Here is a 22,381-nt window from a genome sequence, read left to right on the forward strand (position 1 = left end):
ATAAAAGGGCTTGTTTTTAACGTATCCTTCAGCAGTAGCAAAGGTGCTGCTGTTGAAGACAATAAAGAGAAAAATAATTGAGGAATCAACACTGTAAATCAATATTTAATATAACAAGGGGATTGACAAGCATCGTAGTCTACTGAGAGTTCCCACAAACATGTTTATTCTAACATCAAATCCCTGAGGTATTTCTGATTCAACTCTGTTCACTCTATTATCTTTAAAAGAATAAAGCAAGAACGGAGGAAGAGGAGTTCAGTTTGAAACCAGCATCTTCCAAGAAAACGAGTTTGATGCTGAGATTTGGACAGATGTGGATCCAGATGTTTAAAGAGTTTTCACCTAATTCACCTCATTGATCTATTTGAGGAGGACAGGGCAGGATAGTCAGTGTATGTGCTTTTGTCTGCAGTATGAGGAGGCAGTGGCACCTGGATTTGGACTGGTGTGTGTGTGTGTGTGTGTGTGTGTATACACTCTGCTTGTACACACTGTGCTCTGCTGTCATACATCAACACCATGCTGGGTGACTGCTCAGCATCCTGCCACTGTTGTAGCAGATCAAAGATTCAGGGGTGCTGTCACACACACTGGTGCATTCATACACACACTCACACACACACACATACACATACACACACTACTAAATGTGATCGCTGAAGCACCAATCAGGCTGTGACAGCTGCACTGCCAACAGATGGATCTGTTCCATCAGAGTTACTGATTGTGTATTTTTATCTTAGGGTGTGGAAAAAAAAGATCTGTATCAGACTCACTTCCATGCAGGTGTTTGAGGAAAGTATCTGCCTGTCTGTCTGTCTGCGTATGTGTGTGACGGTGCAACAAAGACTCTCGTATCCAAACATGAATCAGACAGTTTATTTATTGAAAGAATCCAGCCCAGTTTGTGCATCTTTTCACAACTTACACAGTGACTGCTCGATTTAGTGGCTGCCAAATCTACAATCACGTGCCAGTTATGAGGAAACACCCATGCAGACAAGCCACATTTATTTGCGCTGCATTTTGTTGGCTTCAACTTTCAGACATTGAAAAGAAGCACACTGCATTAAAAGTTGTGTACATTTCTTTGTATTCATGCCGACCATTTTTGCATGTGTGCTATCCATTTTTAGATTTTCTGATGTATTTTTCTCTCTGTCTCAGGCAGCTTTTCCTTCCCATTTATTTCTGCAACATATACAACTCATTTAGTGGACTCCTGAAGCTTATTTACACAAACAACAAGTCTGATAAATGACTTTCATGTCTTACAGAAGTGAATAGAAATCAATAGATATCTGAAACATTAAAAAACAATACACTGAAAATGACTAAAACACAGCAGTATGCTTAACAAAACGGCTGCATATGATGTATAGTATCCCTTGTTTGTATTTGCATTTGTAACTGTCAAAAAATACAACATCACTGGTCTGATGCTTTAAGATAGCAAATAAAACATCACCAAATCTTGTGGCTTACTCCTCAGCCCATGTACAAATGAAACAGACCAGGAAAGTTTAAACATAAAGGAAGCATGTGCACGTGTGAGTCATACCTCTCCTGCATATGTGTGAGTATGGAGAAAAACCACATATTTTATTCTTCCAATATTCATATGTGCCATCAGGATCCATTCACCGACAGTCCTGGTCACATTTACCAGATTACCAGCTGCTTTGCAAACACAGGCACGGAGACACTAAAAGGTTTACAGATCCTGATCTAGGATCCATTTCACCTTCCACCCAAAGTGAGAACATCAGAAGGAGGAGGGGGAGTGAATCTGATCCTAGATCAGGATTTTCTGTTATTTTTCCACTCTGGTTTGTAAGAGGAGGCCTGTAGAGATTCAGAAGTCGGGTCCCTCCTTCTTCAGGTTTTTGTAGTCTGTGGTGATGGCCACAAACTGGGGAAGAAGAAATCAAATTACACTTCAGTTTCCTACCTCTGAACACTTGTATGAGACGTGTGCTGTATTACCTTGTACTGATATGTGGGGTCAAGTTTATTCCATGGCTCAGGGTTATTGGTCTTGTTCCAGCTAAACACACAAACAGACATGAATTGGGATAATGAAGGTTTTTTGGGAATCTGATAATTCATGAAGCTCGCATTTCAGACCTAACATGCAAACATTCATTCACAAGTGATCCGATACCCCTGAGAGCTGTTTTGTTTCATCCCTGTTACGCACAATACAAAATAAAATAAGATAAAGGGCATCCAAAAGTTGAGGGTCAGATTTAAATTTGGCACACAGCCAATGCTTTAAGCCTGCTGTGCCACCACCAAGATGCTCTTTCTAGTAATTTTATCAATCATGTGAACAATCACTGTAGGAAAGGAATGATGAAAGACCTGCACCACCATGTGAGCTCTTGTTAAAAGCGCTTCACTGTGTCTGCTGTTATTGGAACATCTTCAAGGGTAAATAAGCAGTTTTTTGATACCAGCAGGAGGAGAGGATGTCCAAGCAAGAGGCAGTTTAAGGCAGAAATGAAAGCGAGAGGGGATCCCTGTCGACAGTAACGAGCAAAGAAACAAATCGCTCGGCTTAATTAGAGTTTAAAAAGTATTCATGCCCTCCACATGCTTTGCTAAAATGTTTGCTAATCTGCATTTCAGAAAGAAATTATAAAAGAAGGGAAGTTTAATTAGTCTAAAATCCATTATTTCCTTCCTTGTTTAAACATCTTAATAATGATGTCGGTAGCATCCACCCTGTGAACATCCTGTAGGTTGATTCCTCTCCTCTGTACTTAAATGATGTGGAAACTGAACTAAACAGTTGTCTAAAGCAGAGAAAACACACCTATTAACAAGCTAATTAGCGGGCACCATTTGCAAGGTGACACATTTGATTAAAGAATGTTCACTTAATCTGACATTTTGGCTGTAAACAGCTCAAGACAGCCACAGAAGTCATGCAAAAAAGTGAGTTCTTTGTTTTACCAAATATCATACTGACATATTCCATCTCTGTTGCGTAAAAGGTCATGAGGAAATGTGAAAATCCTTACGTGACATGGGGTCCTTTGGCCAACCGGATCAGATACAGAAATGCCCCGCCCATTCCCAGACAGATGAAGAAGAACTGGGGGATGAGCTGATGACAGAAGAGATAATCGAAAGCTTGAGCTCTTTTAAGCTTATTTTATTGGGCATTAGCTGATTTGTTATTGCTGAATATGATGTGTTATACTGTGTTACTTGTGCACAAATGACAACACATAATGTACAATATACATATAATGTTTACGGTTTATGGGGAAGTTAAAACTGTCAGAAAAAACACATCTCTTTGATGGATTGACATCGCTTGACTGATTGGAGGAACAGAGTGAACAGACAGATCCTGTTCCTTCCTCCAGTGTGTGCCTGAATTGAATCCTAAATATAGTCAGTATTTAAATTCTATGTTGTTGTCAGTGGTGGAAGAAGTAATCAGCAACATCTACAACAGTGTAGAAATAATCTGTTATATATATAATATTGTGTTCACATCAAAATATACTTAATGAATCAAAAGTAGCCACAATAACTTAATAATGTAGGCCTGTGTAATGAATAATAATGTATATTATATTGTCATTGCGAGTGGCAAAAGATAATAATTTTAACTACTTTATACATTGCAGGGTAGTTTAATCTATAAAAATAGGCCACAACATAAATTACTGGTTGATTATATTTTGTTTTAATAATCTGAATCAGTAACAAAAACTTTAAAATCAATGTAGTGGGGTAACAAGCACAATTTGTCTCCAAAGTGTGGTTGAGCAGTAGTATAAAGCAAAGAAAATGGAATTACTCAAGTACAAGTACCTCAAAATTGGACTGAAGTACAATACTTGAACAAATGGACATAGCCACTGTCTACCACGATGGCAGGCCTATAGAAGAGTTAGCAGTAAAGTTTTAAGTTGTCTCGTTAACCCACATCACATTAAGCTGGAGCCATCTTAGAGAGAGCTTAGCGTAAAGACCGGACGCTGCTAGCCCCTGCTAGTACATGTACATTTTACACATTAACATGTCATGCAGTATATTTGCTGGAACTTCCAGGCCATAATTCCTGGGGTCTTGTCATCCAGGAAGTCATGGCATCAGGTTTGGATGCCCTTCTCTCAGGCTTATACTAACCTAAGCTAACCACCGTCTAGCTCTGGCTTTAGTGCACAGACATCTTGTCATCTAAATTTTGCAGACAGATCAGATTGCTGCTAAACAAGCTAGCTGCTACATTAGCTGCATGGAGCTAATGTTCAACGCTCAAGGCAGAATTTACCATTATTCTCTCCATGTAAAATACTCAGTGCACAAGGGAACAAAATTGCATTCTCCCACACTGTACACAACAATAACATGCAGTTTAAAAAAGACAAAAATAAGTACAAAAACAGTAGCCTAAAGTGCACCATCTGTGCATTTAAAATTTTCAGAAACGTCTGATTTCCTGGTCATAAAAACCAAACTCTGGCAGAGAGTGATAAAGTATGTGAAGCAGCTATTATCATGATGGAAAACAGTAACTCCTTTTCTGCATTGCATCAGCCTCAGTCAGCTTCAACCTCATGACTCCTGGCACTATGTTGGCTGAATGTCTCAGTGAATATGCAAATCTAAAAGCACATTCTTGAATTATAAAAGGCCAGATGCAGCATTTCTTTTTAAAAACCAACCCACTTATCCATCTGTGAGAAACTCTCCTCTAAAATACATGCAAAACATGAACAATAACACTGGCGAAAACTAACTCTAAAGTCCTCTTAAGTCATCCTAAATAACGCTCCGCATGGTTTTCATGAAGCAGAAGTTGTGTTTGGTGAAGTAGCTGAGATTTGCTGCAGTCGGCTCTTGGACCAGGCGCATACATTCTGTGACACTTCCTGTCTGCAGATTACAGTTACTGTAACAGTGCTGGTCTGAGCAGCTGATCAACAACAGCTCTGAGGATTAACTCCTGGCCTGCTTTTGCTCCGTCACCCTCCGTCATCCCGATGAACCTGCTGACACACAGTACTATGGGGTGTGTATGTGTGTGTAAGGCAGTGGTGGAAACTAAGGCTGTAAGTAACCACTGGACTTGAGCTACTTTTACATTACTTTACCTTTACCTTTTATTACAGTACAGATATTTGACAACAGTAGTTACCAGTTGCTTTATAGATTAGGATTTTCCATTAAAAAAATCATATGCTAGGATTATAAAATACAAGCATTTTAATGTTTAAGAAGTCTATGAGTTGATCACAGTTCCACCAAAGAGTGATTTCTTCTCCAAACTTCACACATAGTTTCATTTAAATAACTTTTTGAGGCCCAAAAATCCAATAAAATCATCCAATGTTTCACAAAGAAGGCAAAGATCAAAGAAAAGTCTAAAATGTATCTTAAATTTCAGCAGCGGAAATTAGTTTTTTTCTTATTTCCTCTCCCATTAATCATCTCACTACCCCCATATCTTCTAAACCGTATGAGGGGCCTGACCCTTTCACAAACAGTAACATGCTGCTCAAGCATTGATCCATCAGTATTAATGTTCTAATAATGTAATATATAAAAATGCTGAAATACTACTTCAAACTATTTCACTCTTACACATGACTTTTACTCATGAAAGTATTTTATGTTGTTTTATTTGAACTTTTACTCAAGCAACAGAATACTTATTACCGTCATCTTAAGATCAACAGCAATCATCATGTCTGCCTTTAATTTTGTCTGCCTGTCAGACTCTGTCTGTCTGTGAACTCTATCCACCTGATTAACTCACTGTGTGACCCTGTCTATCTGCTGACACTACATTAGAAACATTCATTCATTTCCAGTCACGACTTACTTTCTAGGGAATTCTACAGTGGTGGAAAGTTACAAAGTACATTTACCCAAGTTAGCTGTACTTGACTTGAATATATCCTTTATACTTCTCCTCCACTATATCTCAGAAGGAAATATTGTGTTTTTTTACTCAACAACAGTTTTTGGACAGCGATAGCTAATAGTTACTTGGCAGATTAAGACTGCATATGCTTGATTCTAAAATACCTCCACCAACTCTGATAGAGGCCATCCTGCTGCATAACAGACACGTTTACTTTTGATACTTTAAGTACATTTTATGAGACTTCGAATGGAGGACTTTTAGTTGTAACAGAATATTTTTACTTGGTAGTATGGCTAAATATAGGCTCCCTCCATCTCTATCTGTCTGTCTGACTTCCTAACTGTCTATCAGACGATCTGTCCATTTGTGTGGCTGAATTTCTGTCTTTCTCTCAGACTTAAACTTTCTGACTCTCTCTAACAGCCTGTCTCTGTCTCTCTGTCTGTCTCTCTGTCTGACTGACTGTTATAACTTGATCAAGGAGGCTTGTAGAGGCTCACAGGGATTTACTCCCCGCAGCTCCTCTCTCTCTCTCTCTCTCTCTCTCTCTCACACACACACACACACAGACACTGTCTGTCTCTCAGCCTGTCTGTCTGTCAGGATGATAGACCATATCAAGGGGCTCTGGTAGAGTCGCATAGGGATTTCCTCCCTGCAGCTCCTCTCTCTCTTTCTCTATCTCCTGGGAGGCTGATGACAAGAAGTTAAAACTCTGTCACTTCGCTCGCTGACAGCAGAGCTGGTTAAAAGCACAGAAATAATCCAGTCCCCTGTAGGAACAACTCATATTTTAAAATGTATTTTATTCCAACTACTCATTTCCTAAATGCTTAGATTTTGTCAGTTTAGATTTAGGAGGTTTGTTAAGGTCATGGGTGTGTTTTCTTTAAGCCTCTCTCAGTTTGGGTTGTTTTTAAATGAGCCACTAGAGCAACTTAACCTGAATCTGAATTAGAGTTACGATAAGCTTAGATGAGACAAAAATAGACTTCTCTTTAAGACCACTTAATTACCAACCAACACTGCTAATGTATGTTATTTGCTAAAGACTTAAGTTTATCATTTCAATATACATTATATTAGGACAGTGCAATGTTTTCTTAGAGATCAATACATGCATTTTAGAAAGCTGTGATTAATATTATAGGGAAATAATAACAGACAAAAACATCACAATCAGGTCAGTAGCCTATCAAATCCTGAATTCAAAAGCCTCAGTTAGACTTACAGCCTATAAATTCAGGAAAATGAGCCATGCAGAGAGTTTGTTGTTTATCTCAGCTGCCAGTCAAGCTCAAGCTACATGAAAACAGGTTTCTGTGACTGATATTAAAGTACTAAAAAGAAACAAACAGGAAAGAAATGAAGACTACTTACGCCGGGGTGCTTCTTAGCATGCTCCACTGCTGTCCGGAATAGCATTGCTCCAGTTTATAGAAATTTGGGAACAATGACTGAAAGAAAAATATTTATCAATCCTTCAGGCCCTTGTTGCAGCAAACACAAGCTTTGCACCACCGTGCACAGACAGGATTTAGACCTGTTGCTCTCTGAATGAGGAGGGAGGAGGGGGGGAGGAGGAGGAGGAGAAAGAGGTCATTTACATCTGATTACAGCTACTTCAGCTCCCTTGTTGGGCTGATTAGGCTATGCTGGACATTGTGCAACGGTTTATATTCAAACGATGAGGTTTCATCCTGGTGACTGTTCATTATTATCCAGGCCAGAGACATTTGACGCTCATATCAGAGTGTTCAATCAGAAGACGTTGTGTAAGCTCCTGCAGAGAGGCCTTTTCTCCATCATTTCCTTCACTGCAGTTTGAAGACTCTTCGGCCCTTTGGGAGCCCACTGGAGGAAATGGAAAAGCATACAAACACTGTGTCCTTTTAAAGACCATGGGGGAATATCTGTGTCTTCAATTGCCCAAATCGCATCAGTAAAGATGCACAGTACACATCCCAAAATACACAGCTCAATTGAAAGCTGCTACCAAAAAGACAGAGAGAAAAACCCACATTCAGGAATGAGGCTCTTTGAGGTTGAAATGGTTCTGCCATTGTAGACTGGAACGTCATTTTTGTGCGAGTGTATTTTGTTTCCCGCTAATGAAGTTAACCAAATGATCAGTAAACTATTGGACAGAAAAAATAATGGAAAAGGTCATGAATGATACCAAGAAAAATGTGCACAGACCCACACAGATGTCTGTTGTTGTTGTTTCATGGTGCATTCATGGTCATCTTCAAAAACACTTGGGAAAACTCACTAAACACCAGTTTAATTTCAAGTTAAAACAAATACAATTCAATTCAGCACACGAGCGCTGCACTTCCAGTTTCACAGACCTGCCATTACCTCCCAGGCACCAACACGTCTGCCCTCAGGTCACACGAGCATCCGAGGAAAAACATCTACCTATATGTGGTCAGAGTGTCATAACGGTATTTTTCATAAGATTCATTATAATGACTTCATTAGTCTCAGACAAGGTGTCTGCAAATGGTAATAAATCCCAGTGTGAGGCTTCGAAGTAGTGGTAGTCAGATCTTTTGCAAATAAGCTCCTCGCGATGTTGCGTAAGTCCCAAATCAGCCTTCACCATGTCCGACTAAGGCTCACTGACATGGAAAGTCACTGTATGTGTGTGTGTGTGTATTTAAGACTGTGTGTCCAGATGGAATATTCATTGGACAAATAATAATAATTCAAGCACCTTCAACCAGTGTCTCACAGCTGCTTCAAAGAGACACTTCCCAAAAATCTACCTTTTCAGTATGAAACACCTGCTGTGCCCCCCGAGGCTTGAAAGGTCGCGCTGAAAAGTTTGCAGTTGGATTCAAGTCACTTACAAAGGATCCAATAGTGACAACTTTTCACAGAGTAGTAAAGCATCCATGAAACTTCTCAAACTCTTCCTACAGACAGCTTTTCTTATGGATGTGGATGAATGCACGACTTCCTAAAGACTCTGCAGCAGAGCAACACATATGAGTGGACAATAGAAGATGTGCATTATGCTGCAGAAATGGTTTAACATGTTTCTATGAATATTTTGGTACTTTTTTCACTCCATACGCCTCTCGCTACTGGACTCTTTTGTCTGTGATATGAATTCAAGCTGACAGCAACCTCTGTTCTCTGCGAAGGAAACAACAACCCTTTTCAAGACTAAAGGGGGAGAGTGTTTTCTACTCAAAAGATGATTCTTTAACAAGAAATATCAGCAGTTGATAATGTTGACGCTGCTCCCGCTGATCTGTGAGCCTCTCAGGGAGACTTCCTCTGTTGGACAGCAGCCAACATTTCTGCTGAAGGAAACTGAAGACGTGAGAAAACTGAGACACTTGACAGTTTATTTAAACTCCAGCTTGGGAGTGAAGGAAGTCAAACTCTGAAGGGACTACATGATTTTAAAATCATGTAGTCGTTACATCATTACTCATTTACATGCATGATATTGAAACTGGTTGTTGTCAAATGATCAGTATAATCAGAACACAGATCAGTATTAATGACTGTATTATAGGCACTTCAGAAGTCTTATTACTGTCATCATGAACATATTTCAGAGCATCACGTCACAGCTTCTCACATGAACACGTCAACTCAGAAGAGTTTCATTTGTGGTGTTCAGTGTTGCAAAGTTAGTATGTAGATTTAGTTCTGTACTTAAGTACAGTATCGAGGTATTTCATTTTATAATATTTTATAGTAAAATACTGTACTTTTCACTCCACTGCATTTATTTGACTGGTCCAGTTTCTGTTTAATGTTTAGGTTAAGATTTTATATATAAAACCGATCTGCATCTAAAATATGATATATTGTTAAAGATTAAACTAAAAGTGTAAATAAGATAGTTTAAATGAGCAATAAAATCCACCTCGACAAGCTACAACCTTTTCGGAATTTTGGAATTCAGGTAATGTTAATGTGACAAAATGTTTGACAAAAACGATAAGACATTGAAGAATATGAAATTAACAAACACATTTCACAGATTTCGTTGTGCAGCTTCACCGGTAAAGCATCATGAGCAATACTTCCACAATGTGTCAGGTTCCCAACCAATTGAAAGTTATTACAAGCAGGGATTTGATCCCTCACAGGCTTCCCACACTGGAATATAAGACATGTAAGTTTGCAGTTGTCTGCAAAAGTTTAGCACCTATGCAGAGTGAAGAGGGACAGGAAGCATGGGGATGAATAGCAGGGCTGTCTGCAACTAAGGTTCTGTTGGATTTCAACCAGTCGTCACCGCGTACAACTGTGTGAAAAGGACATGTTGTGCTAACAAGCTATTTTAAACTCTCCAACCAACGAGACCTCAATGTCGAGGGGAAATAGGAAGAGGATAATGTTGTGAATTCCACAATTATTAAGAATTTGCGACAGGCACATGTTTTACACATGAAAAATTAAATGATCTAAAGTTGTCCAACCATTAAGAAACCTCAAAGTGCATCTGGCACACCTCCAACTCCGGGTCCTTATTTTCTCCTCCCCTCCAACACATGAGTGCATGACATGAGCTCAGCCCTGCCGGGTGTTCCTGCTGACCTGCAACACTGATAAATCCTCCTAATTGGACACTAGCCAACACCATGGCACAAACAGGGTCCATTACAGCACAGGCTTGTTTAAAAATACACAAGATCTGCACTGTGCACCTTGAGCTGTTCTGCAGATAATTTATTTAGAAACTCCACATAATGATGACTTTTATTGGTCCTAGCAGAAAATTTGACTTGTACATCGCTGGCAAGGTGATGACAGTGCACACGGCAGAGAGCAAGGGGGAGGTGAAAGCAGGTATGAACATGGATGAAAGTGGGCAACTTGATGACCAACCATGTTTTTTTTTGTTGCTGTTGCTGAATTGAGCTATGATATATCCTGAGGGGCTCAAAATAACCAGGACACTACTAACACGGACCATAACCACATAATATGGTAAATATCAAAGGTCTCTTTTGCCTTGAGAGATTATTAAAATGCTTGTTTATGGTGTATAACAAACCAAAAGCCACACCATTATCTAAACATGTTGACAATGTATCATATATGGCAATGAAAAGGTAGAGAACACCCATTATCTGTTGTCTTTGTTGAGTTGCACCTGCAGAGATTTTTTTCTCCTAATTATCATTACAGAAGCCTTGCAGAAATGTAGTGTAGCCACAGAAATAAATCCTGTGGACTTGCTTTTATGCATAAAGGATTGCTTTGTTTTTCCTTTTTAATCCCTCTTGTTAAATTTGAGCCAATTACCCTGCAGTCACAGGCCTGTTTTGGCTCTGATTAGCCCTGCTCTGTCCTGATGTGGAAACCAGGGTGCTGTGTGTGTGTACGTGTTTGTGTCTGCATACATGTGTTACTGCTGCTTGAGGACAAACAGAACATGCTGGCTGAGGGTTTGAACCTTGAGCTGTGGCACAGTTTAACATCACATAATACTATTAGAGGTCTGCTGGGTTAATAATGTGGACTAACAGAAGAGCTAACACACCTGCAAGACACCTGACAGTTTCTGAGGGAGAGAAGTGGCCTCAACATTATCATTAAGGAGTATAGAGTGGTGTGTAGACCATGTAGTCTAGATGTTCTTAAGCACAATAGGCTGATTAAACTGTGGGTTTGCAGATTAGTAGGCTGCACACACAGTACATTTTGTTCAACTGGCATTCACAGCAAACCACAACACCAGTTTCAGCATTAATGAAAACCTACAGTGAGACTGTGCCTCTTCTTAAAACTGTCTGACACAGCGGCACAGAGAAACCCTGCTGCTACATACAGCAGCTTCTCAGAGGAAGTATGAAATCACTGGCTTTAAGAAAATGTACAAGATATTACTGTTATGGAGGTTGGTCTACTTATATTGCGTCATAGGTCTGTTAAAGTGAATGTGTTGGTAAGAAAAAAGCAGTAGTTTCATTGCTACTGTGGACGCTGTAAACAGGATGACTAGATTTTGTGTTAATCTGTCATCTAGTGGTGCAAATCTGTATTGCAACATCTAATCACAGATGCTGCAATTCCAGGGTAAATTCACCCAAATTAAAAAAAAAAAATCTCCCTTACATCTTGTTTTATTCATCCATGCAAACATTTCTATTTGTCCAGGTTTAGAGATATTTGTGTTTGTTTTAACTCTTTCCTATTAAAGAAATAGTACCTATCTGACTGCATGTTCTTTGGATTATCTAATATCTACCTATCTAATCTTCCAGGCAGTCGACAGATGAGGCGATTGATTAGTGGATCAACAGAAAAAAAGTTGTCAACAATTCTGATAATGAATGTATCATTTAAGTCATTTATCAAGCAAAAATATAAACATTGAAGATAGAGGTAAGTTAGAAAACATGTTTTGTGTGTGTGTGTGTGTGAGAGTGAACAAACCCTTTAATTGGTTTTAAAATGAGCTGCAGTTATAGAGAAAAAAACTGAAGAAGGGAGATTGATTAAAGTGTAGGACTTGACATCTGTTCATCAGTGAAAGTATATTTTTATAAAACAACATCAATTTCTATTTACAAAGTAATACATGAAACATTCCCAGTAGACCTTTTAAGATCATTAATTTGATGAACATTCAATATGAATGGTCTCTTGTGGTTTAACAAGCATAATGAAAAAAATAAACAAAACTGTACTTCCAGAACAGTTTCCATCAGGAAGCTACAAAGCTCATGTGGTATCTAAGATCCCAGTTTAGGAGGTAACCACAGAAACATCAGCGGCAACAGTCAAACAGGAGGGAGTCAGGGCAGGTGTAACCGTGGTGACGGCAGCAGAAGATCCAGCTGATGTGGTGACAGAGGGCTCGGTGGGGCGAGCAGGGACTGGTTTGGCTATTTTCATGGGAATAAAGACATTAGAGGCGCAGTGCTCGCTCAGGTACTCGCCTCCTTTCTCCTCGTAGTCCTGTCTGCTGATCCAGCCCTCTGCCGCTCCTCCCCCTGCTGTAGGTAGATGCTGCAAGGCCCAGTCTCGAGCCCCGTACCAGGCATCCAGAGCTGGCTGCGATGCCATTGTCACCTGGGAAGGAGTCAGTCAAGAGTTCAAATGTATTTAAATTCAGGCCTGAATTATCTAAACCACCATCTGAAAAGTATTTGATGAATTAAGCCTGATTTTAGATTTATTTTAGATGTATTTGTATGCAGTCTGTGAGAGGAAATCTGAAACATGAAGTGGGATGCGGTTCAGATAAACATGGTCTGGCTCATTAGTAAGGGGTGCGTAATGTTCACTAGGGTTTTAAAACAAATGTAGGACCTTGAAGTGTGACTGGAAGGGCCTCATAGCCAGCAGTTCTCTCTCCACTCTCTCCTTCATACCGGGATACTGCATGTTCCCGCCTGTCAGAAACACATTGCTCACCAGCGCCTCCTGTTGCTCGGGAGTATACCTGTATGTGATATAGAGGAAAGATATTGTTACATCAGTGTCACTTGTCATTTTCTAATACAAATATTACATGGAAAATAACGTTAAAGCTGCTAAAATGCAGTGTTTGTGGGATAAAGTCAAAAAGGCAAAGAGATAATTTGCGTAATACATGTGTTGACAGGTACTGTGTTGTATGTGCATATGTGTACTTGTCATTATTGGTTGCGCCTGTCGTTTTGTATTATTACCTGGCCAGGACGTACTGCAGCGTCTCCATCAGTCCCATCTGGTCCTCTCCGGTCGGCGAGGGCTGGAACAGGATCTCTGGACACCGCAGACGCTCCGTCCCGACAAACAGCTGGTGGTACTCCGCCATGTTGAACACGGGCTGGAGATCAGAGTTATTTTTCACTGACGTTAATGTGCGGCAAATATTGACACCAAAGGTTTCTGCTTTTGAACAAAACTTGCTATTTCTGCTAGAAAGAAACAGCACAGGACACTCTGCCACACATGAACCTGGCAGACGATTGCCTGCACAGCATTAATGAGGATCGAAATATCTGTCTGGGAAGTTCCAGCGGCTCTGTGCCACTACCTGAACCACATTAGCAGGTTTTTCTGGCAGTGTGTCCTCAGGGAAGTCAGGATCCATCAGTGCTACTCCGTCTCCATCGTCCATTGGATGCTCCAGCTCAGACACCTGGCAGAGAGTAACAGAACAGCCTCAGGCTTCATGTCAGCTGCAGCTCATCGGCCGCAGCAAACAAGGACAGATCCTGAAGAGCCCCGCAGCACGTCCCCGGTAATAATGACATGCAGACCGAGTTAATGATTAATACATTTGAGTGGGACTTCAGCTCAGTGGCTCATAAGCTGATCAGCTGCTGTCATTACTTTTGTGGAAAATACTTGCTTTTTTCTGTTGACAACTGAAGTATTTGCAAAATCTATCTTACCGCAAAGTGATACAGTACATACATTGACACTATTTATATAACACTGCGATACACTCAAGTAATATATTTATTCCTTAGGTAGCCTAATATAAGCTACTCCAAAAAGCACAGACAGTATCAGCTTTTTACATTAACTGTTGGCAACCATAGGAGGCTTTTTTTAAACAATCCAAATCAAGATTTCTTAATTCTGTTTTTCTCTGATTTGGTGGAGTAACACCCACCTCCGTCCTTCCCTCTGCTCCGTCGCTGTGCAGCAGTTTCTGTCTGCCCTGCTCCACAGCCAGCTGCAGTTTGTTGATGTATGACTGCAGCTCCTCGGCTGAGTCCATGTTGAGCTCCACCAGGCTCTTATGAAACTGATCCAACAGGCCGTCCTCCAGCAGCTCCTGCATGCACAAAACTCTACGGTGACTGTGCAGCACACACCAGCTGTGTGCTTTAGAGTGTTTTATAATTATTGTTGTAGTGGACACACAAAATTCCTGACAAGAACAATTAATGTTTTCATAGTTTGTCTCTCTGTAATTATCAGATGTATACAGGTCAAAAAGTCTTTCCTACTGTATATGAAATCTTACGCATATAAATCTGAAAACATAAAGGGCTTTAGAATAAACTGCAAATGACAGAATGGGTCTCTTGCCTGCACAGCCATAAGTCTGTCCAGCCTCTCTTGGTCCTGCAGCAGCTTCTCCTCCCGGCGGCGAGCATTGATCTCCTGAAGCCGCCGAAGCTGCTGAGCTCGTCTCTCCTGCCTCTCCTCCACGCTCACACAGCCGCCCGGCACCTTACCCGAGAAGGGAAGCTGCATGCGGTGAACCTCCCGCTCGTAAAACTCTGGGCTGCGCCACTTTTCCAGCTCTGCACAGAACACAGCAGAGAGGGAATGAAAAGTAAAAGATGAAGAGAGGAAGAAAGCAGTTTGCACACATGTTCATGTTGACTTCCAGCTCCTTCAGTCTTGTACCATCTGCATTCCCAACATCCACAAAGAGAATTAAATTAAAAACTTAAATGGTTAATTGCTGCTGGAACTTGGAGTTGCAAACTTGCCCAGAGAAGCTGCGAACGGATAAATATATAAGCATGCTTGCACTGACATGCTTCATGATACCTTCATGATAATCCACAGCAGTGTAACTGTGTTCATGCAGCAGTTCCTCCACACGGCTGAGTGTGATGGCGGCGACGTGACCTGGGTATTTCAGCTGGAGGAGACGCTGCAGGTAGGACGCTGCCTGACTCCCAGCCACGTTCACACGCTTACAGTTCACCGCATCCAACCTTGAATCAAAACCATGTCGAAATTAGCCTCTGCTGACTGTGCAAAATGTGTGCACTATGGCTGCACTAAATGAAGTCAAAAACAATCAGGAAAGCAGGTCAGATAATGTCAGTGGGATGACATAAAATTAAGTTTGAAAAAGCAAACAGAACATAGGCGCAGTTTTCTGTGTCTGTGAAACCTCACCTGCCGTTTATAATGGGCAGAATGTGTGAACAGTGGTACCCGGAGGACAGAACAATGCCAGTGTGTGGAGGCTGGAGGTTCCTTTGAGTGTTATTGTGGTAGAAGCTGTACAAGCTGTCCACGCCGTAGGAGACATACGGGATGTTGTAGCATTCAAACAGCAACTCTGACATCATCTGCCGACAGTGCAGCGGGTTGCAGGGCGCCTCTGTCAGCACAATTGGGTGTGCCACACTGCCCTACAAAAGCACAGGGAAAATAATGCTGATTAATCACCTGGTTGTCAGGATGAGTTATTTTGACGCTGCTAATAAAGCAGAACTGGCAAAATATTACCAGACTGCAATATTGTAATTAATGCACAACTCATTTTGCTACAAAAAGACATGGAGTACATCTTAATTCATGCAGTGAAATCTTTGCAGTCTGCCATCATGACAGCCTTTCTAATGCTCTTATTTCTGCTCGAGGACCAAGAAGGGATCTCTCAGGATACAAGAGCGAAGATACATGAGAACAACCTTTATGGATACATTATTGATTGGACTTTCCCCTTTTAATCTGTATCATTAACAATAGTAATCAGGGAGATCTTGCTCAACAATAAACACATTTTAATCATTTATCATGATTTTCATTCAGTCACATGTAAGGCTGGAAATGAAACATGATGCCTAATATCTTGAAAAAAAATGCCAGAGAGAAACCTTGTGATATGAAATGTAGAAATTTCCTACTTTTTATGAAAAGCAGTCTTTAACGTTCATCAGTCGCCGCCCACCACTCACCTCTGAAGTGATGCCCAGGTGTGTAAACACATAGTCGAAGATGAGCTCCTGGATCTCGAAGTTCACCACCACGTTCCGGTCGAACTGGCTCTTCAGCAGCCACCGCAACGGCTCCAGGTTGGGGATATCGTTACCGATTTGGGTCTCGCTGCGGGCAGCCCCTCTGCTGCGCGCCGCCACGGACCTGAAGAGCAGCCGCGGGGAGTCAAACTCCGCCGCCGGAGCCGCCCAGCCCGCCCGGGTCTGGAAGGAGCCGTTATCGATCACTATCGGGGTCTGTGAAGGGGTCAGACACTGCGCGGGCAGCTCGAAAATCGGGTCAGGAGAGGATTTACAGTCCTGAAAAGAGAAAATTTGATAGACCGGTTCCCCTTTGGAAGCCATTTTTCAAGTGTGTCACTGTAAAATACGGCCGACTGGAAGCTTAGTGTCGCCGACACAGTTCCTGACGATTTTTAAATCAATTATATTAATTTACAAGCATTGATTCCGAATGAATCTGTATGGAGCAATATGCTGATAATCCCCGAGCAGAAACTGAACAAATAAAGGCAACATCCATACATTATAAAGCAGTGACAGACATGTTTTGGTTTTACTGTTTCAAAAATCTAAGTGCAAGTGTCCCCACATTTTTAGAATTTATTTTTTTAATTTTCAACTTAATATTCCCTGTTTATTTGCACTACAACTAAGGTAATGTGCTGTATACGTATTGCGCATGTATCCGCATTTACAATAAGTGTGAATTTTGAAAAATATATCTACCTTTAACCACCAGAGGTCGCACTACACTGTATGTAAGCACAAGTCCCAGTGAGGTGACGCACTGATTCATCTTTGGTGGATTATCAGGTCGGCAAACTCCCAGACAGGGCCTGTTTATTCTGTAAATCATAAGCACCATAAAAGCATTTTATCTCATATTGAGATATTTTAAGAATATTAAACTACTTTGGAGAAAACTGTAATTGACTTTTACACAAGACAGAAATGTTCCTTTCCTCTTCCCTCTCACTGACTCATTTTTTGGCTCATCAGTACAAACTTTGTGCAGCCACACTTTGGTCACACTTTGATTTTAAATTCCTAATAAAGACCCCATAGTTTCTGTTTGATGGAATGATGCGGCCAAAAAATGAGCCAAACATTTCTCTACAGAAACCGTTTTCAATCCGTACGCAAACTGAAACAGAAATGGATGAGTCCATTTTAAAGCTACATTCAAACCATGTGAACAGACATTTTCCCTGGGGCCGTGAGATCCCTGATTTCTTTCTGTCTGCCATCCTGTTACTCTCAGCTGACCGAGTGAGGCCTCAGCTGGTGATGTGGGACACCTGCACATACTAAGCTAAGCTACTGTACATCCCAGTTGGGTTCAGTTCAGACCATTCGGTCAATGCACATGTTCATGATAGAGATCTCTCACTCTGATTTTGATTGTACTTAATGGCATGACCTAATGCAATTCCAAATTCACAAATAGATGAAGAGATGTGAAGTACAGTAGTCAGCTAATGAATGAGTGGACCAGGAAAATATTGCTGGGTGTGGATTTACAGTTTTTATTGGACTGTGCAGGAGTTTGTTCAGCAATCAATTAATTAGCTGTTAGCATGTATTGAAAAAAGGTAACCCAAGTTTTGTATTAAAATGGAAGCATTATTTGTGCAAATTATTTTTTGTCTATAAAATAGTGTTCTTTTTTTTTTTTTTTTTTACATAACAGCCATTTTAATCTTTCTTGTGCACTTATTTCTGTTCATCAAAAACCGACTACATTTGCTCTTGCCATGTTTTTGAACATTTGGTGATATATTTTTGTCTGTGCAGAATCCTGAAACCAAACTGAAATACAATAATTAAGGTAAACTGCACACAATAATAACTGTTAGTTAAATTCAATGCTGCATCTTTACAAAAGCAGTGTTCTCTCCACAGAACTTTTGCATTTTAATAAAAAATCCTAAAGATGATAAAAAATAGTCACATTATTTCTATTTGGTGTAATGGTGCAGCCACACGGTATACAATGGCTTCTGAGGTTTCTACTGTTATGTTTAAATGCAACAAGGATATATGACAAATGTGCTCTGCATCTGGATATATTTGATGTCTGCTGTTATGGTTTTGGGATTTAATTTTTTTTTTTTTTACCTTGAGGCTGTCCTGTCCAGAGGAATGTTAACGTTGGAGAGAGTGTGTTTTCCAGATTGAGAGGGTTTATTTCTTGGATAGCGCAGATATTTGGGAGCAGAGGATGAGAAGGATGGAGGAAGGAAAGTGTGTGTGTGTGCGTGGGAGGGGTGTTACTGTATGAAGCTTGATGGTGTGCCACTGAAGCACGAGCACAGTTCACTGCTCAGGCACAAAGCTCTAAGTGACTGCCGTCCCCCTCCTCCTGATGCTAATAAGCAGATCTGGGTCAACTCACCCTCTCAAACACGCACACACGCACACACCCACACACACACACATACACACACGGGTACATGCCCACTGGTAAGACACACACAGTCACATCCACACTATCCACACAACCCCACCCTCACATACATGCACATACGGTCACAAACTCATACAAATACCCCATCTAGTTTCTTTGCTCTCAAACACACACACACTGGCGTTCATTCCTCCCAGGAGGCAAGATGTGACATTGTGCCGCCGTCCGTGCACGATGCTCGCAGCTCTCTGCTTGTTGTGCTTGTCATCCAGGCAGCGGTGATGAGGCGCAGAGGAACTAATAGGCTACAAGCACTCTGGGACTGCCACGTGTGATACCAGGCAGCCTCCATTTTGTGGAGGAATGAACAGACTGTGATTTCCCACAGACAGGGAGGGGAAGGAGGGGGAAATATCATGTTAGATAGGGTCAGTCATTTTTAGTGTTTATGAATGACACAATGATTTGACGATGTCTGTCATTGCTTGTTTTTGTCTTGAGTGGAAAATCAAATGTTAAATACAGGAAAATGCTGCCTATAGGATTTATGAATTACAATTATAATTATGAATGATATTTTGGATGTTGTTACACAATTCCTTTTTTTTGCCTTTATATAGACTAATATATGCTATGGTTTCTCACTACAACAGTGTCTTTTTCACATTGCTCATGGGTACGTTGGCAGTAATGGGACAGGCATGTGTATTCTTCACCGTTAAGCATCAACTAGAGGGATTGGACCCAGCTAAACCACAAGCTCATCTCTTGAACATATCTAAACGCTGTTTTGTGGAGGTGCTAAAAGACTGACTTTTAAATGACAATTTGCAGTTTTTTTGCTGAACACTCTGAAAAGAAAAACATCTGTCAGTGACCATTTTGCGCGTGATTATAAATCACAATATTCTGGAGCCATTTCCTTTTTGTTGTCATGACAACAGAGGACTTCTTGTAAACGGAAATGTACATTCTGGAACAATTAATTCAGGATGATCATTTCAAAGTCTGATTTAATTTATTCAAATGAGGATAATTAAGTGTTGTATTGCCTCAGCGAACCATTCGCTCCTCGTTCAGCTGTTCATATCAGGAGCAAAAACGCCTGTGAATGAACAAATCAATCTATGAATGTGGGAGTGACTGGCTAAACACAGGCAAGGACAAACAAAGTGTGTGTGTCTGAGGGTGTGTGTGTCTGTGTGAGTAAGTGTGAGGACATGTATTACTCATGATGTTGTTTACACAGTCACATTGTGGGGACTCGCCTTCCTTATGGAGACAAAATACAAGTGGGTTAAGGTTAAGGTTAGGGTTAGAGTAAGTCTCCAGGGAATTAATGTAAGTCTGTGTAATGTCCCCAAAAGTGATGGAAACACGACAGTGAGTGTGTGTGTGTGTGTGTGAGTGAAGGAATGAGAGAGCTCAGTTTATGTAACGACCCTGACTCTGAGCACTTCTGATATATCAGAGCCACACTGCGGACAAAACCCCCTGCAACCTCCATGACTCTCCTCCGCACCCTGTCACGCCTGCACACACACAGACATACACACACACATCCTCTTTGAGACATGTACACTGTACATATACACACACTCTCTTTGTCTTTCTCTCTCTATCTCTCTCCCTCACATAGAAAACACGCACACACACACACACACACACACACACACACACTTACACCCAACACACACACACACAGAGTCTGTCACTACTGCTCTCTTCAGTCTCTGGCCCTGTAAGCCCAGCAGATCTTTTTGGGCCATAGAGTGATTAATGTGTTTGTGCACCTGTCACTATTCATGCATTCATGTGTGTGTGTGTGTGTGTGTGTGTGTGTGTGTGTGTGTGTGTTCGTGTGTGTCTGACATAGGCTACATTCGGGGACAAATTTTAGGCTAAAGACCAGTTAATTAGGGGTGGCTTGTCCAATTGCGGACAAAAGCTGTGTCCCCGCTTGGAAAACAGCTGACTTTTGGGTCAGTGGTTAAAGTGAGGGTTAAGTTAAGGTTAGAGTAAGTGTTAGGGTTAGGTAAGTAGTTATGGTTATGGTTACTCGCCTTCCTTATGGAGACAAAATACAAGTGGCTTAAGGTTAAGCTTAGGGTTAGAGTAAGTCTCCAGGAAATTAATGTAAGTCTATGTAATGTCCCCAAAAGTGACCAAAGTATGTGTTTGTGTGTGTGTGTGTGTGTGTGTGTGTGTGTGTGTGTGTGTGTGTGTGTGACTGTGTGTGTGACTGTGTGTGGGAAGGGTATTTCTAAAAACACAAGCCCTGAAATGTATTTGTGTGTGTTTCACGTTGGCATTCTCTTGTTTAGTAGATAAGCTGAATATGTCTGTAGTCTACAGTGTCAATATATTCATTTGTTGTCTTTACAAAGCAAACATTTTAAAATTTAATGATGTTTAGAAATTACCCAGACTGATTAGGCTTGTCAGGTTGAAGCTGGGTGAAGCAATGCGAGGAATTAGTTTACTAAACCCCACACTCGAACATTAATTGTCCAATCACAACAACCGTGCCTAGGCATGGCAGGCCTGTCCATGCCAAAATTTGCATGATCTAATACGAGTGGTATTTAAAGAGTTTGTGTCTTTACAAAACCAACAACACAAGAGCAAAAGTGTAGGTAAAGGAATGGATTCAACCATGTCTCTGTCTGCTCTAATGTAACCTGTAAACATTAGCGTGCCTGGCTAGCTGTATTACAGTGGTAACCCAGTGTAGCTTTCAAAGCAGGAACTATATCTGGAAAACACATCATGTGGCATTAGCATTAATTTAGGCTGTCTAAGTCAATGAGGGAGTGATTTTGAACACAGCCCTTGTATCACTACTCACTTCAATTAAGATAACAAGCTAACAGCCTTTTTATTTTACTGATTTTTTGGCATAGTTTCATACACCAAGCAGGTTCATCCAAGTGTGTCTGTTCATTTCTTTAAAAGAAAATGTAACACAGATTTTATGAAGAACTGATTTGTTTTTGGTGTGGATGAAGGTGAAATACTGCCAACAATTGACCATTTATAAATCCCATAATCAGAAGCAAAGTCAAGTTTTCTTTAAATACTTTCTTGGTATCTTATTACAGGCCATGCCCATTTCACCTTTTTCTTTTTTAAATTTAATTAAATGTAATTTTTACAGAATATATATATATATATATATATATATATTCTGTAAAAATTATATATTACCACTCCTCCTGTAAGCACATTTGTCAAACATATTTTGAAAAGTTTGTTGATTTGCAGGCCTTCCTCGTTGTTTGCCTGTATTTCGCGTCAAGTTCAAGGTTTAGGATTGTCTTAAATGTTCTAATTCTCCTTCCGGCAATTGAGGTTTTTAGACGCACAGAAAAAAAAAAACCTGTGCCGAGAAAATCTCCTTTCTCTAAAATC

General features: G+C 40.6%; 2 protein-coding genes across 2 annotated transcripts; both read right to left on the bottom strand.

Annotated features, from left to right (window-relative positions):
• Nucleotides 1-870: 870 nt before the first annotated feature.
• On the bottom strand, nt 871-7,589 carry ndufa4l2a (NDUFA4 mitochondrial complex associated like 2a). The gene is made up of 4 exons (XM_041946486.1): nt 7,277-7,589; nt 3,030-3,115; nt 1,990-2,050; nt 871-1,915 (listed from the first exon to the last, which is right to left on the bottom strand). The coding sequence occupies exons 1-4, from the start codon at nt 7,319-7,321 to the stop codon at nt 1,859-1,861; spliced, it is 249 nt and encodes an 82-aa protein (XP_041802420.1). The 5' UTR covers nt 7,322-7,589; the 3' UTR covers nt 871-1,858.
• A 4,694-nt stretch (nt 7,590-12,283) lies between these two features.
• Nucleotides 12,284-16,905, bottom strand: actr5 (actin related protein 5). Its single transcript, XM_041946431.1, has 9 exons — nt 16,522-16,905; nt 15,734-15,972; nt 15,377-15,546; nt 14,906-15,123; nt 14,484-14,648; nt 13,899-14,003; nt 13,549-13,688; nt 13,187-13,319; nt 12,284-12,946 (listed from the first exon to the last, which is right to left on the bottom strand). Exons 1-9 carry the CDS (start codon nt 16,903-16,905, stop codon nt 12,620-12,622), a joined length of 1,881 nt encoding a protein of 626 aa, XP_041802365.1. The 3' UTR covers nt 12,284-12,619.
• Nucleotides 16,906-22,381: the final 5,476 nt, after the last annotated feature.

This window comes from Chelmon rostratus, chromosome 10 (assembly GCF_017976325.1).
Source record: "Chelmon rostratus isolate fCheRos1 chromosome 10, fCheRos1.pri, whole genome shotgun sequence".
Classification (NCBI taxonomy): Eukaryota; Metazoa; Chordata; class Actinopteri; order Chaetodontiformes; family Chaetodontidae; genus Chelmon; species Chelmon rostratus.

Coding starts and splice junctions, on each gene's coding strand:
- ndufa4l2a (XM_041946486.1), bottom strand. CDS start 7,321: ATGCTATTCCGGACAGCAGTGGAGCATGCTAAGAAGCACCCCGGC. Junction 3,116..7,276: donor ATGCTAAGAAGCACCCCGGC/GTAAGTAGTCTT, acceptor TTCTGTCATCAG/CTCATCCCCCAGTTCTTCTT. Junction 1,916..1,989: donor ACCCCACATATCAGTACAAG/GTAATACAGCAC, acceptor CTTCTTCCCCAG/TTTGTGGCCATCACCACAGA.
- actr5 (XM_041946431.1), bottom strand. CDS start 16,905: ATGGCTTCCAAAGGGGAACCGGTCTATCAAATTTTCTCTTTTCAGGAC. Junction 14,649..14,905: donor ACAGACTTATGGCTGTGCAG/GCAAGAGACCCA, acceptor TTGTGCATGCAG/GAGCTGCTGGAGGACGGCCT. Junction 14,004..14,483: donor GAGCAGAGGGAAGGACGGAG/GTGGGTGTTACT, acceptor ACTCTCTGCCAG/GTGTCTGAGCTGGAGCATCC.